The following is a 14,106-nucleotide window of genomic DNA, read 5'->3' as shown; positions in this document are numbered from 1 at the left end:
TCATAATTGAGTGGAAGAGAGCCTGCAAGAATGGGTTGCTCACCTCCAAAGAGTGCTCCAAGAGAACAATATTTGGGTCAAAGAGTCCTCCAAAGTGTGCACAACACACGTCCTTATGGGGGACGATATTGCTACGAGAGAAATAGCCATAATTGAGTGGAAGGGAGCCCGCAAGAATGGGTTGCTCACCTCCAAAGAGTGCTCTAAGAGAACAATATTTAGGTCAAAGAGTCCTCCAAAAGTGTGCACAACGCACGTCCTTATGAGAGACGATATTGCTGCGAGAGAAACTGTCATAATTGAGTGGAAGAGAGCCTGCAAGAATGGGTTGCTCACCTCCAAAGAGTGCTCCAAGAGAACAATATTTGGGTCAAAGAGTCCTCCAAAGTGTGCACAACACACGTCCTTATGGGGGACGATATTGCTACGAGAGAAACAGCCATAATTGAGTGGAAGAGAGCCCGCAAGAATGGGTTGCTCACCTCCAAAGAGAACAATATTTAACAAAAACTAGAGAAAAGAGCCATCGATATCTAAAACAATTTTGAAAAAATATTGGAAAAAAAGAACCACAACATGAAACTCAAGATTTGTCACTTTTGTACAAGAGTGAGGAGTGTCATTTCTCTGCTTCAATTTACTTATTTTTTTCCTTCCTTTTTTTTTTTTTTTTTTTTTTTTTTTTTTAACAGAGAAATGAAAAGGAATAAGCAAAAAGAAAGAAAAAATCTCCATGGCTAGCTTAACAGAAACCTACAATAAATTATCACACACTCAGCTAACTAAACAGTAAACCCACCTAGAAACTTAAGAAACCAACGGGCTGCCCATAAACATTAAAATGGAAGGCAACCCCCATCACACTACCAGTGTTTCATAAGTTTAGCTTCAAAACGAACACCAATTCCAGATCCTACTGTAACTCTCAACAGATCAATGGTGTTATGTTTCGATTGTGAACTGACCTTGAGAAGGCAGACTTTGTACTCGATTCCGGACGGTGTTTCGCAATATCTAGATTGTGATTACGCTTCGTGGAAGTTAAATAAGTCAGCAACATTAAGATGATTTGCTAGACGACGAATTGCTGAGATGACGACTCCACAATTCGAAGAGATAGAGTCGGGAAGACAAGGCAGGCAAATAGGAAGGTCGTCGTCTTCTTTCGTATCGAAGAACGATAGCACCGATCGACAGAATATAAATCTGCAGATTATGGAACAAAAGAAAGAGAGAATTCCACATGATTCAGGCTTCCATAAGTACAAACAAAAAAAGCTTCTGTACGTATAACATTGCATAAGTAACACATGCAACTTGACGGGAAAATACCTGAGAATGAGACGGCGTAAAAAATGATCAGACAAAACTTGAGCCCAAACGATATTTAAGCTAGTTGTTGTACAAAGAATTATTTCCCACTCGGAAAATGCGGAGAAGATGATGGTCTCAGCATCATTGTAAACATCCTATAAATGGGAATAAGTTGTGAATCAAATGGAAGTCCCGAACGTGTTTAACGAGAAAGTTTTGACAATTATAATGAACTTACTATATCCAAATTGGCTGAGGACAGGCCAACCATTTCGCAAAATGCAGGCAGAGGGGCAGTCAAGAAAAATGTAAACTGACTTCCTGATTGAATTTTATCAACATTTAAGGGATTCTTGAATGCAGGCCTCAATGGTGAAAGAAGTATGGCGGCAGTCTCTCCTCTCTCTGCCCCATGTAGAGCCTGAAAATCAAATATTGATTCCAAGTGAGCAGTCGGATTGACTCGAGCGTTGCAACATGACTGAGTATTGCATTTTATATGTAAGAAAATTCAATGAGATGAATTCTATGATGGTCCTGCAGGACTTGTGGTTTTGTCAAATAAAATTTCATAACATGCCAAAATGCATCATAGACAAATTGACAAATTGAAATGACTTCTTGAAGCATTGTGTCGATTCAGACCAGTGGAACAAAAAATGAGAAACATCCACCTATCAAGAGGAAATTTAATTTTAAATATAGCAATGTGAAGCAAACCATTCATGACCTGGCAACATTTGTAAAAGTTTTGACAAACCTGCCTTGAATGCATGGCTGTTGTTACTGTCGACTATCAAGAAAACAGGTCTACGTGTAAAAGGTATTATATCACCAGGGTATAAAACGTTTGGACCTGAAAATTCAAAAAGAAAAAAATGATGTCCAAGTCATCAATGAAATTGGAAACAACAAAGAGCTGGAATGATGAAGCATCCACATTATTCAATAGCAAAGACCATTGCGAGAGTGAATGAGAGGACTCTGTACCTCCATTACCCCTATGCCCAAACCACAAATACTCGTCATAAAGGTCACTCGATCCTGGCTTCTGACTCTTACAGGATTCGGGTAGAGCATTACAATTTTCTCGTGAATTCTGAGCGATGACTTTACTTTTCAAGGATTTTCTTGATTCCCCATAGCTCGCTGTTTGATGGACACTGTTTTGACAGCATTTCCCTGCACAAATTATCGTTGATTGTCAATAAATAATAGTAAAATGGGAATGAAAAAGTCAAATCATTTTCACTTGAATCATTTGATTATAGAAGGATACTAACCTGCTGCAGATAGATAAATCAGCATGATACTATCTGGAAGGAGCTCCTCACAAATTGTGGCCATGACCTGCTCATGAAACGAGATGCTCAATCGAAAGTTTTTATTATTTAAAAAAATAACAAAAAGAAAATGGCAGGTACAGCAACCACCCACTCCACCTGTCAATCATGATATGGAGCAGGAATTTTCAGAATAAAAACCTAGTCCAGATTCAGAAATGGCCCATTGATAACTTAAAATGACTAATAATGTAATGATCTTGAATTAAAAGGTTTCTTTTGCAATTCTACAAAAGATAGATCGTGATTATCATTTTTTTTTTTTTAATAATTCTATGAGTGTCTGCGCCAATTTGCATACACCTCAATTATTTTCATGGAACAACAGACTAACTCTACTATGTTTGATTATTAAGGTAACTCGTGGAATATCAAATCCTAATAGGTGGTCATGATGTTTTGAACATATTCCCACTAAGGTCATTATTATTTACAAGGTCCTAATTGACCACCAGGCAATTCCATGGTTGTTGGTAGTTTTTAACGTTTGTTAAAGGGGATTTTTAATTGTCAGCCAGAACAAGAGAAGAGGAAAGTGAGTAAGGCAGGTAAATATTTGGATACATAACTACGGGAGAAAGATCCCTTTCTAGATGCTATCAACCTTTGTATTCTCCTTTGGTTTAGTAGTGTATACATCAGTTCCTATCGGTATTAGATCACATGAGAAGCTAGTCAAAGCTAATAAGTGCAAGCGGAAGCAATTCATAGCTTCAGGGCATTCTATAACGTGTGACAAGCTGTAAGGCATAACTTTTAACCAATTCAGACTAGTGATAAGGCAACATCTGGAAATCAGAGCATATGGGGAAATAAAATGCCGAAATTACTCAACTTAAAATTGAAAATCAACCACTCAATAAACGAGGCAAAAAAGGCTAAGAATTGTATAAATTAGAAACTTTACCATGCAACTGAAGCAGTAAGAATTTCATGAATAAGTTAAAACTTACAGCTATCAAATGCGTCACAGATGGTCGATAGAGGATAGCTTTCTTTGGATTTGGAGGTAAAGATGGATCAGTAATATCAGTAGATAAGTTAATATCAATTATTCCAGACGCCCCAGAATAATCAATGGCAGCTCCATTTTCATTGGGTTCAACTGGATGCTTTTGGTAGAAGAAACCAGGCTCCCATTCTAGACATTGCAGCATTCTATAAGTGTCCAAAGTAATTTCCGCAAATTTAACCTGAAAGTTATAGTACATGAAATCAGTAAAATTCATCAACATTCTTCTCATTCAAGATTAATTGCAATAGACGAAAAAAAAAACAAAAAAGATAATGAATCCACCTCATTTCTGTGGTAGCTAGTCAGAACGGCATCTCGGAATTTAAGAACCCTCTTGGCATGGAAACGTGCCACAAATGGAAGGGACGATGGATGGGAATCAAATGCAGTAGAGTAACGCAAAGGTCTGACATTCATCGAGACGGTTGCTATATTCATGAAGCAGAAAATTTCTTGTACAACTAGCCTCCATTCCTTAAAGTCAGTAGCCTAGAAGCAATAGTTAAAATGCCTCAGTTATTCAACTCAAAAGCTGTTCCAAGTAAAATAAAAGAGAATGCTAATTATTGGACCGAGCTGGGGTGTTAAAACCATTCTCATTCTTCAAAGATTACACATGAAACTCTGTGAAGTATGAACGTAACCCATGTGAGAAAGTTCTCCAAAAGCACGAGATCCGGAAAAATCTTAAATGCAGCAAATCAACCATGATTCTAATAAGAAATCTCCCAAGTTTCGTATATTGCTAAGTTCAATTTCAAAGCCACCCACAAAGCAGCCAAAATAATTGAAGGTAAAAGAAAAGCTACCCCTCCAATGTTCGCATTTGTTGCGACCCTGGTTAAATTTCCCTTTTCCCTTTTGTTGTTGGATAAGAAAAATTGGAGTAAATTGCTTAATACAACCCTGTCAGATATAAATGATTTCAGAGACATAAAAGTGATAAATAGTGTAAGCATATCATAAATGTTCCTCTTCTACGTTGGGTTGGGCAGCTGAGAAGGAATGAAATGAAAGGGGAACAACTATAAATGTGCTCTTCAATTCAACGAAAAGACAAAAAGAAAAATTAAACTACGATTCAGAATTATGATAGTGAAAGAAAATAACCGAGCAATCTAAGTTATACAGGGTCTAGACAGCATTCAATCAGAAGCCAAACGAAGAAAAACTACGCTGGATCATGAACAGAAATGAAAACAATAAGTTATAATTATCGCGCAAATGAGAAATTACCCGGAAAGTGGCCTTGCTATCGTCCACCAGAGCCTTCAATCGTTCCGCAAGAACCTGAAGCGTGTCCGTACGATTCAAAAACAACGAAACCATCAAAAACCTCGCGTAAAACCTCAGTTCCTTGAACCTCGCTCCCAGATCCTTCCTCGAATTTTTCGATCCCTCAAAATAGCTTCGATTAAGAATCGCTTCATAGAAGATATAGGCTTCAATCAAAAACCTGGCCTCACTGGTTCTCATATAATGCCCAAAGTAAAGCTGACCGATCCGGCTAGCGATCTCGCCAATTTCCCAGCGGTTGAGACCAGATTCAACAAGCTTAGCGCGGTATTCCTGCTGGTGCTTCCAGAGACGCATATAAGCCTTAAAAACCTTATGAAAGTAGTGGTTGCTGTCCATACGCCCGTAGGCCGGGACGTCTTGGACCCTAGCGAACTTCCGGTTAGCGCTCTCCACCAGAGCTCGGAAGGTCTTCGCTGCAGACTCGTTGTCGGTCATTACGGAGGTCTCAATTCCCAGACCGGCAGTCACAATCTCCGGCTCTCATCGAACAAAAAACAGAACAACCGAAACTTCAAAGTTAACTATCAAAGAAAAAAGAAGAAAGAGAGTTTCCTTCAGAGAAAGAAACAAAGTGTGCGCGCGCGCGAGTATGTCTACGACCTTATACGATTCAGAGCAACAGAGAGAGAGAGAGAGAATTTGTTGGACCTTTTTGCTTGGGGACTCGTGAGGAGTTTGATTCTATTATGGCGTCATAAATCAAACCATTTTTTCTCTTTCATCCTTCTTCTTCCTCGTTCCTCCTCGAATCCTCCTTCGCTTTTAACTTCGTCGTGTATGAAACAGAATTTGGATTCGAAATCCGGCAAAAGTATAGTTGCAGAGGCGGCGGAGAGGGGCCGGAAATAGCGGCTATGGCGGAGAAAGAAGGACTCAGAAGTGTGGGAGCTTTGTTTTTTGCACTTGCCATTATATCATGTCATCTTAAATCGTGGCCGTTGATCATGCCATGCAGATTTTGATCCAACGGTTACTTACTTAACCGGACTTTTGGGCCTACTATTTTCCACGTCACTATTATTTTTTTTTTTTGCTCTTTGAGTCAATTCACTTCATAGGCTCACAATTTTTCTCGATTCTTTTTTTTATTCCTTTTTTATTCCTCTCCTTTATAATAAATTCTAAACTTTAAAATTATACCATAAATCTCTAAAATATTTATTTTTTAAAAAAATATTTTTTTAATGCGCCTAATTTCATCTAATTATTAAAAAATATTTTAAATCACAAACAGTCACCAAAAAGTAAGAAGAGTAAGATACAAATGATATTAAATGATATTAGAGTTAGACACTTAACTATGTGCCAGCGAGCAGACTGTCTCCCTAAGAGGGTAGACACGAGGCGGTGTGTCAGTAAGGCCACTAAGTCCCAAAGGTGAATTTAGTGGGGTCCACATCAATTAGAAAGAAGAACGAGTGTCAAGTGGCTGAGTGAAAAGGGCTTTTATTATAGTTCGAGATTAATAGGTGAATTAATGTGATTAAAAGGACTTTGGATTCCTTTCGGGTGGCAGAGGTAGACATTCCTATAGTTAGGGGAGGAATTAATGCTACCAAATAATTACAAACTTAGGACAATTTTAATATATTACCAACATTAATGTATGTCACCATTATTATGAAATACATTAGACCTTATATTATAATCCATACTATATGTTTCCAATAGCCATTAAAATCATATTCAATTTTATTAAAAAAAAAAAAAAGGGTAATAAATTAATGAAACCAGGAAAATGGCTCTGGCATGGCATGCATGCAGGTAAGCGTCACAACGATGTCGTTTTCATGTTCTTTCAAATTATTATTATTATTATTATTATGGATCATATATTAAAATGAAATAATAGGTTAATTGTATGAGTGGGTGATTATGACTTGTTTGGTTGACAGCAAATTTTAAATCTGAATATTTGTTTTTTTAATTCTTTTATTTATAAAATTAAAACACAACTGATTGGTCGGCAGATAATACAGAATGGTTTGGTAGTTGTTGACGAGAATTCAATAATTTAAATAAAAAAAATATGATAGGTTCACGTTGGACACTGCCACGTGGGAGCATTGACTTGGATGCCAAAAATAAATTAAATTAAATTAAATATTTCCAACACCTCCTAAAATTTAAAACATTTTAACTATATATCTTAATTTAATTAATTTAATTGATAGTTGGATCTCACACCTTATATTTATTGAATAATATAAAATAAAATAAAAATTCTTAAATTTTATATTTTATTTAAAAAATACAATAATACCAACTTATAAAAAGTCTAATTAATTTACGGCAACACTCACAAATGGTTTTTGTGGCACAGGCTACGATTCCAAGAAACTCAAGAGTCTATTCCGCTCAATCTTGTCTTGTTGACACACGAGGCTGTCTTCACATACTCAACAATGTTGTCTCGCATGCCAGACCAATAGTACACCGACTTTTGCAAGGCATGGTGGTTTGCATATGTCCAATCTAACTGGAACCTCTGTTTAGAATATACTACGACGGGTCATTCTCTTTCAGTTGTTGTGTAAAGGCTTTTCTTAAGCAACGACTCATAAAGATGTGTCTGTTTGGCTAAATGGTTCATGAATCTTTAATAGTTAAAAGGTCTGAACAGTGCAAATTTATCGTTATAGGAGTCATCATTTTTGTAATTTAATTTAATAAAAAAATATGTATTTTTTTTAATTATTGCTTATTTATTTATTTAATTTTCACTAAAGCTAATTATTATCATTGGTTGACTTTTAATAAAGCCAAAAATGAGTTTTTTTTTTTTTTTTTTTTTTTTTTTTTTCACATCATGCATCCCATTAAGATTCCACCAACAAAGTTAAAAAGAAAAAGGGCTCAAACTAATTTTTTTTTTAGCTCCACAAATTAATGTTCAAATATTCGAGTTTAAACCGGTAACGGCTCAGATCCGGCTCAGATCCACCGCTAGCAGATATTATCAATGGTGGTTTGTTCTCTTCAGGACCTAGCGTCCTTTTCGACTTTTTCCTTCCCCCAAATCCACCCATTTTGGGGACCAGCGTCCTTACTGACACACCACCTCAGTGTCTACCCCTTTTAGGGAACAGCGAGAAGGCTAGCACATCGTCCGGTGTCTGGCTCTGATACCATTTGTAACGGCCCAAATCTACCGCTAGCAGATATTGTCTTCTTTGGGCTTTCCCTTTCGGGCTTCCCCTCAAGGCTTTAAAACGTGTCTGCTACGGGAAGGTTTTCACACCCTTATAAATGGTGGTTCTCCTCCCTAACCAATGTGGGACATCACAATGTCATTTTAGTTAAAATTATAATATCTTATACGTTTATATTGGTAATATTCAACTTAATAAAACAAAATAAACATAAAAATTACTAAATGTAGAATTTTGAATATTCGAGAAATGTGTAGAAAGACGTGGAGTCCAAAAAATATGATGAGAGAGCACGAGCAAAATACAAACTAATTCAATTTTCTTAGCTTCTCGGCTTATATTTTATCAGATTGACTTATTGTTTTAACTAAGCTTTATCATTTTGATCTAAACAGCGTGTTACCGTTAATATTTAAATAATAAAATTTTATCGAAAAAAATTATGTAACCTTTGTGTGTGTGACATATTAAATCATCATCATAATTAAATTCATTCTCTCTTTCACATGCTTACCTCAATAATATTCCCCTCTATGTTTTTACGAACGTTTGAATTCTATTATGCTCGTATAATTTCATCTCGTCTCGGGATGATTTTAAGGATATCGATCCTTTGATTGGTGGGTAAGATTCGAAAATCCAGAACGTTGTTTAATGATTTTCCCTTGATTTTGAATGGTTTTTGTTGATTTTTGGCTCATTCGTTTGTCTCGAAGAGATCTATAAGTTTGTAAGAGGGTTTGAAAGTTATCGAGTCTTGAAATGAACGATTGAAAATAATTAAAAACTTCAAGTGAAATCGCATGCACGATCGGTTAGACGTTAGGGATGACTAGTCCAGGTGGACTCATACAATCTTGTTTGGTTGGTTGTACTGACCAATTCTACAATGACCAAAACTCACAACTAGCAGATATTGTTTTCTTTGCAGTTTTTCTTTCGAACTTCCTCTCAAGATTGCTCATTGCTAGCAGATATTGTTGTCTTTGGGGTTTTCCTTTCAAGCTTCCCCTTAAGATTTTTAAAACGTGTCTACTAGGCAGAGACTCACAATCCACCCTCCTTTAGGGTCCAGCATTCTCGCTGGCATTCGTTCCCTTCTCCAATCGATGTGAGACTCTCAATCCACCCCCTTTAGGGTCCAACGTCCTTCGGGGCCCAACCTCCTCACTGGCACATCGCTCAATGTCTAGGTCTGATACCATTTGTAACAACCCCTGCCCATCGCTAGCAGATATTGGTAGGGAGAAGTTTTCACACCCTTATAAAGAATGTTTCAGTCTCCTCTCCAACTGACGTGGGATCTCACAAATTCGGTCCAATCGAATCAGTTTTCTAAACTTTGCATGAGTTGGTCTATTTTTTCTCATTTTTCAATTAAATCTCGATGTTGCTGATCTTTTCTCGTACTATAGAACTTCTAATGAAGTGTTCGGAGGAATTTAGAGTGGATTTTGGATCCCAACCAACTATAGAAAGCAACATTGGGACGTACCAACACTTCAAAAACTTCGATTAAGATATGCTTGTAGAGTATAAAAAATCTTACCATTATTAACTCGAGTAAGTTCTTATTATATCTCTCATTTTACACCACAACACTAATCAATCGCAGTTCTTAAATTTTAACATTTGTTCAGTTTTAATCCTTAAATTTTGCAAATGCCATCGTCCTTAATTTTCATGTTTATTTTATTTTGGTCCAAAAATGTTAATAATATCGATTTTAGTCCTTAACTTCTTTAAAACAACAATTTTACTCGAACAAAATGATATTTTTTTAAGATTGTAAAAATTAAAATGAAATAATTAAAAAAAAAAAACTTCAATGATTTTATTGGACAAATAAATTTCAATATTATTGTTATTATTATTGGAGAAGAGACATGTTTGGTTTCATGTTTTTTTTTTTTTTTTTTTGGCATGATTGGATAATATTTACTAAAATTTATGTGAATATTTAATATTCGATATTTGTTACCCTCCGACTCTACTTTAAAAATCATTATAAATATTAATAATATTTGACATTTGTAACTGATATTAGTGATACAGTGTGAATTGTGAATGTTTGATATTTGAGTTTTATACGATTTTAATTATTAACGTAAAATGTATTATGGATAAATATGATTTTTTAAATAATAATAATAAAAAAAGAATAACTCGATAACCTAACGAAATTGGAAAGTAGAGAGTTGTACTGTAAACTTTATTTGGGTTGCTTGTGTCACTAATTTCATATTAGTTCAAAAGATTTTTCGTGTGTACGTCTTTACAAAATTTGATAGACATATATGGAGTTCTACCGGTATTCCATCACTTGAGAAGAAAGAACAAATTAGTGTACGTAACCAAATGAAACTAATGTAAAAAATAATCTATGACAGAAAGATCGTACCGACATTGATTTCACCACCAGTTACTCTAAACTGAACTGATTAACTAACTAGCAATTTTGGTCAAAATCGTAAAATTTGAACTTTCCCTCATCTGCCCTTGAAAGTCTTCGCAAATGAATCCTCATTTTTATAAGAAACCACGCACAACGTTAAGACACTATAAACGAGAGTATTGAGTTGTTAGAGCACTACCTTTACAGATTTTCTTGCTTGAAAACATCTACGAGCGTCGAGACGCTACTCTCTCAAATATTTTGCTTCACTCTTTTAGTTGCTCGATTCTCAATATAGTTGTTTAAAATACGTTCGTTGAAATTCTACAAATCCTACAAAATGAATAAACAAATACACGAAAACATACCAAAAATCATAATAATTAAGTTTAAGAACAGGTCACTAAGCGTTCTATCAGTTCTCCACCAAGTAGACGGGGAATTTGCATATAGTCACTAATTTTTTTAATCTATGATATTTGGTCGAGGGTAAATGTGATAAGATAAGGAATCAATACAAGGGGAATAAGATTCGGATTACCTTGTTGATCGAATATCTCAAGGCAAGAACATTGTTTGAGATTCGAATCACTCCACAAGCAAGATCGATCATGTCTAGCTTGAATGATTCTTGTTGATCAAATATCTCAACGCAAGAACACTTTCTTGAGATTCGAATCACTCCACAAGCAAGATTGATCATGTAGAGCTTGAATGATTCTACATGCAATCTAAACTACATAGAATTGCAAAGAAACTTAGTCATTGGCTAAAGAAGAGCACCAATGTTTCTTTTAATATATTTTCCAAGTCTACCTTACAAATACAACATACATGGCTTTATATAGCCTCACAGTGAAACTATTAAAGGCATTCCAAAAGTTGTAACATTCATACTTAATGACCATAATTAGCCATTAGGTAAATGTAACGAAAATTAAATAAAAATTCTTAAAATACAATAACTCTAAATTACTCTAAATTGTAACTCACCCAAAACTTACAACAATCAAACTTCATTCTTCTTCAACGTAGCATGAATTGAAACATCTTTTGATAATTTTGACAACCTTCTCTTCACATCTTCATTGAAGTATGAAGTATATTGTATGATTGATGTCTCTGGGTTCATATCAAAATGTCTTAATTAGTCTGAGCCTCGATGAAACATGAGTCTTATAAAATATTTTAATGAAAAGAATTTAAAGAATAATTTAATATAATTTGACTCATGGTAGTGGGCTTAGCTTGTTGGGCCATTGGACCATAGGCCCATGGCTTGGCTCTTTATTAAAATTATTAGCCTTAAAAGAAGGGAAGCGTGGCGACTGGCGACTGCACGCGCACGGACATCCCTCCCTGCCAAACCAACTTAACGTTTAAGTCACACCTTCCCTAATTAAAAATTATAAACTTAAAATATTATAATACTAAATACTCTTTAAATAAATTTTAAATTTAGTTGTTGGAGGTTAATTTTATCGCATTATATTAAATAATAATTATTGATGTATATATACGGACCACGAAAATTTATCAAACTTTTAATGACTTTTCAACAACGGTGAGTTTATTTATCTAAGGGATAATTTGGTTCAGAATAAGGTGATTGTGACGAATTACGAGATATGTTCGATGATGAAAGTCCCACATCGGTTCATTTAGTGAATGATCATGGGTTTATAAACAAAGAATACTCTCTCCATTGGTTTGCGGCCTTCTGGGAAAGTCCAAAGCAAACCCACGAGAGTTTATGCTTAAAGTGAACAATATTATATCATTGTGGAGAGTAAACTTAGTTGCGCCAATAGATTGGTAAATCCTCAAATGTCGAACAAAGGACTCCAAAAGAAAAGGAGTCGAGGATCGAGCCTCCTCGAAGGTAGTAAAAAATGACTAAGACTCCAAATGAGTCAAGCCTCGATTGAGGGGGAAGGCAGTAAAAAATGACTAAGATTCCAAAGGAGTCGAGCCTCGATTAAGAGGGAAGGCAGTAAAAAATGACTAAGACTCCAAAGGAGTCGAGCCTCGATTAAGAGGGAAGACAGTAAAAAATGACTAAGACTCCAAAGGAGTTGAGCCTCAATTAAGGGGGAAGGCAGTAAAAAATGACTAAGACTAGGCAGTAAAAAATGACTAAGACTCCAAAGGAGTCGAGCCTCGATTAAGGGGGAAGGCAGTAAAAAATGACTAAGACTCCAAAGGAGTCGAGCCTCAATTAAGAGGGAAGGCAGTAAAAATTGACTAAGACTACAAATGAGTCTAACCTCGATTAAGGGGGAAGACAGTAAAAAATGACTAAGACTCTAAATGAGTCAAGTCTCGATTAAGGGGGAAGGCAGTAAAAGATGACTAAGACTCCAAAGGAGTCGAGCCTCGATTAAGGGAAGACGTATTTTGTTCGAGGGGAGGTGTTGGATGATGAAAGTCCCACATCGGTTAATTTAGGGAATGATCATATGAGTTTATAAACAAATAATACTTTCTTCATTGTGGAGAGTCGTATTCGTTTAACACGAGCAACTAAGATTAAGTGACTTAGAATGAGGCGACGAGTCTTTGTGGATAATTTTTTTTTTCATCTTTTTATATATTTTACGAAAATAAATGATTTATTTTGTCAAAAAAAAAAATATTAAAACAGTTAATTTCACGGTTTTATGTATTAAAATAAAGGAAAAGAATAAATAAATTTTCGCACGGGTGAAGGCACCCCACGTGTTAAACCAATGTCTTTGTCCCACGCCTTCCTGGAAAGGCGTGGTATTTTTTTTCCAAAGCAATGAGCCGACGTCGTTTTCATACGTAGCCTAATTCCAACTCTCCTAGTTCTCCCCACGTGCGCACCTCCTTGAATCCCGCAATTATTTAATGTTTTTTTTTTCCGTGCTTCAATATCCCATGTTTTTCGTATCACTCCCTCTTTTCCACGTGTCTTACTTATTAATTAATTTCCTTGGGAATATTAAATTTCCATCTTCAAACCAAAAATAAATAATAATAATAATAATAAATAAAATAATTTGACTTTTAAAAAATAAAATTTAAAATTAATCCAAACCTGTGATGCTTCGATTCACCCACATTTCGTAGGTCACACGGACTTCAAACCGACCTTACTACGTTTTTTTTTCCTTTTTTAATTTAATTTACTGTCAATTAAAACTTTATTTTGTTTTTTAAATTTATTAAACTTTTATTTTTTTTTATTATTAATTTTGTAATTTATATATATCTGAATAATTTTAATTTAATAACATTTTTATAATGATTATTTTGTACCCAAATAAATAAAATTCAATAATTTAACTTCAAAATTATTTTTAATATTAAAATTTATGATTATGAAAGGCAAAAACTAGAATTTAATTTTCAGATATTTCAACAGTTTCACAACAATTTTGGAGTCAAAACATTGAAATTATTATTAATAAATGGCAGCATTTAATAAAATTAAAAATAAAATAAAATGGAATAACGAGTCCGTCATTAAAAAACTTAATTTTAACCATTTTGTTTTGTTTTTTTTAATTTAAAAAAAAAAAACCATTTTTATTTATTTATTGTTGAAAAAAAAAAAAACAACCA

General features: G+C 34.9%; 1 protein-coding gene across 2 annotated transcripts; it reads right to left on the bottom strand.

The window, feature by feature from the left end:
* Nucleotides 1-526: 526 nt before the first annotated feature.
* LOC111810495 (uncharacterized) lies at nucleotides 527-5,810 on the bottom strand. Of its 2 annotated transcripts, XM_023697203.2 has the most exons (10): nucleotides 5,620-5,810; nucleotides 4,909-5,492; nucleotides 3,955-4,161; nucleotides 3,611-3,850; nucleotides 2,598-2,664; nucleotides 2,305-2,496; nucleotides 2,079-2,170; nucleotides 1,553-1,735; nucleotides 1,333-1,469; nucleotides 527-1,206 (listed from the first exon to the last, which is right to left on the bottom strand). In XM_023697203.2, the coding sequence occupies exons 2-10, from the start codon at nucleotides 5,404-5,406 to the stop codon at nucleotides 1,026-1,028; spliced, it is 1,797 nt and encodes a 598-aa protein (XP_023552971.2). In that variant the 5' UTR covers nucleotides 5,407-5,492; nucleotides 5,620-5,810; the 3' UTR covers nucleotides 527-1,025. The 2 variants fall into 2 exon arrangements, with proteins under 2 accessions (XP_023552971.2, XP_086973832.1); XM_087117706.1 differs by lacking the exons at nucleotides 4,909-5,492; nucleotides 5,620-5,810 and adding an exon at nucleotides 4,482-4,760.
* Nucleotides 5,811-14,106: the final 8,296 nt, after the last annotated feature.

The sequence above is a fragment of the Cucurbita pepo genome, chromosome 14 (assembly GCF_057944985.1).
Source record: "Cucurbita pepo subsp. pepo isolate OVF chromosome 14, ASM5794498v1, whole genome shotgun sequence".
In the NCBI taxonomy this organism is placed as follows: Eukaryota; Viridiplantae; Streptophyta; class Magnoliopsida; order Cucurbitales; family Cucurbitaceae; genus Cucurbita; species Cucurbita pepo.
The sequence above is the reverse complement of the archived record's forward strand: the minus strand, read 5'-3'. Positions and strand labels throughout refer to the sequence as shown.

Bases quoted from the DNA above. Each gene is read 5' to 3' on its own strand.
- LOC111810495 (XM_023697203.2), bottom strand. From the start codon at position 5,406: ATGACCGACAACGAGTCTGCAGCGAAGACCTTCCGAGCTCTGGTGGAG. The intron at 2,665-3,610 runs GTAAGTTTTAAC...TTTCATGAGCAG, and splicing joins CTGTGACGCATTTGATAGCT to GTCATGGCCACAATTTGTGA. The intron at 1,736-2,078 runs GCAGGTTTGTCA...TTTGATTTTCAG, and splicing joins ACAACAGCCATGCATTCAAG to GCTCTACATGGGGCAGAGAG.